Source organism: Limulus polyphemus, unplaced genomic scaffold (genome assembly GCF_000517525.1).
Source record: "Limulus polyphemus unplaced genomic scaffold, Limulus_polyphemus-2.1.2 Scaffold1381, whole genome shotgun sequence".
Classification (NCBI taxonomy): Eukaryota; Metazoa; Arthropoda; class Merostomata; order Xiphosura; family Limulidae; genus Limulus; species Limulus polyphemus.
This window is the reverse complement of record NW_013666991.1, coordinates 66,681-68,195: the sequence shown is the minus strand read 5'-3', so window position 1 is coordinate 68,195 and position 1,515 is coordinate 66,681. Positions and strand designations below refer to the sequence as shown.

General features: G+C 34.1%; 1 protein-coding gene across 1 annotated transcript in view; it reads left to right on the top strand.

Annotated features, from left to right (window-relative positions):
- The window catches only part of LOC106463336 (calpain-B-like), a 44,581-nt gene that overhangs the window by 15,746 nt on the left and 27,320 nt on the right, over nucleotides 1-1,515 (top strand). The window contains exon 3 of the mRNA XM_013923359.2: nucleotides 904-973. Within this exon, the coding sequence (XP_013778813.2) occupies nucleotides 904-973 (70 nt within the window). The remainder of the gene's footprint in view (nucleotides 1-903; nucleotides 974-1,515) is intronic.

Below are 1,515 nucleotides of genomic sequence, written 5' to 3'. Positions count from 1 at the left end.
ATATAGAGTACTTGTGATTTGTGACCATAAAAGCATCCCAAAACAAAACCTGAAATCGACGTTTAACCCCTTGAAAGTTTATATCAGCTGACTAGAATCCTCGTTCCACAAAATATGTTCGCCCTTTCAGCCGTGGGAGCGTTATAATGTGACGGTCAATCCCACTATTTGTTGGTAAAAGAGTAGCCCAAGAGTTGGTGAGGGGTAGTGATGACTAGCTGCTTTTCCTCTAGTCTTACATTGCTAAATTACAGACGGCTAGCGCAGATAGCCCTCGTGTAGCTTTGCGCGAAATTCAAAATAAACCAATGTAGAACAAAATTGTACGGGCTGAACTTTTTGGACAGATTAGAGAATTCAAAATCTCTGGCTAGAATTTTTTCTCCATGAAAACGGTGCGTTATTCTTGCAGACCGATAATTTAACAATAAGTTGTTAAGCTTAGGTAAACTGTCTTTCCCTATCCAACACGAAATAATCTTGAAAAACAGAAGGCTTTGTTCCATTTTACGATATGAAACACTATAACCATGTAATTATAACATAAAAACACATTACAATATTTAAAATAAATATGAACAAGTTAATATAACGCGTTTCTGAAGGATAGAAAAAGTTTTATTATACTACACAAAAATAAATTTCATTTATATTTTCTGACAAAATATAAACAAAATCATACTATTTCTACGTTTTTTGAATTCCAAAATTTTCCCTCAAAACTAAACAATGTGCATTATTGCAGAAAAACGTTTCCTGGATATAGAAAGTGTTTTTGATGTGTAAAAAATGAAACACACGGAGACCACGTGCACATAGATATAGATAGTTCGTATAATAATGTGAGAATTTAAGACCACAAGTGAAAAACGATTAGTATGTTCATGCTTTTCTATCTTTCAGGAACTAACTAAGAAGCCGAAACTCTTCCATGAGGGCGCCACTAGGTTTGATGTCGTTCAAGGTGAACTAGGTAAGAGCGTGACTTATCCAGTGATGTTTAAATGATGTAATGCTATGGATGTCGTATGACTTTTTTTTTTTACGGCGGTATTATCTTTGCAAACCAATAATTTAACAATAATTTGTTAAGCTGAGGTACACTCTCTTGATATGAAATACACTTGAAGAACGGAAGGCCAAATTTTACGCTAACATTAGGAAGAAGGAAAAAAAGAGTAACCTATAATTATACTTAGCTCAACACATTTTGCAAAATGCTCGAATCAAGGTAATTTTAAACCTCTTTCGATCTTCGATGAATGGAAGCTGTATGGCAGCTACAGCCAGTGGCTTCATTTCAAAATACATGAACAGTTGATGACGTAGGACGTTTTGTAGTTCATACATCAACTGTAATAACTACGTAAGAGCCAGAGGGTTATGAGGAATGAAAAAACAAAACATGGAAATTTCGACATTATATTTTGTATACACTGAGTGGTCACAAGTAAATTTTTCGTCATTTAACTGATTTATGCTAACTAATTTGTGTTTACAGAGCACTATATAAAT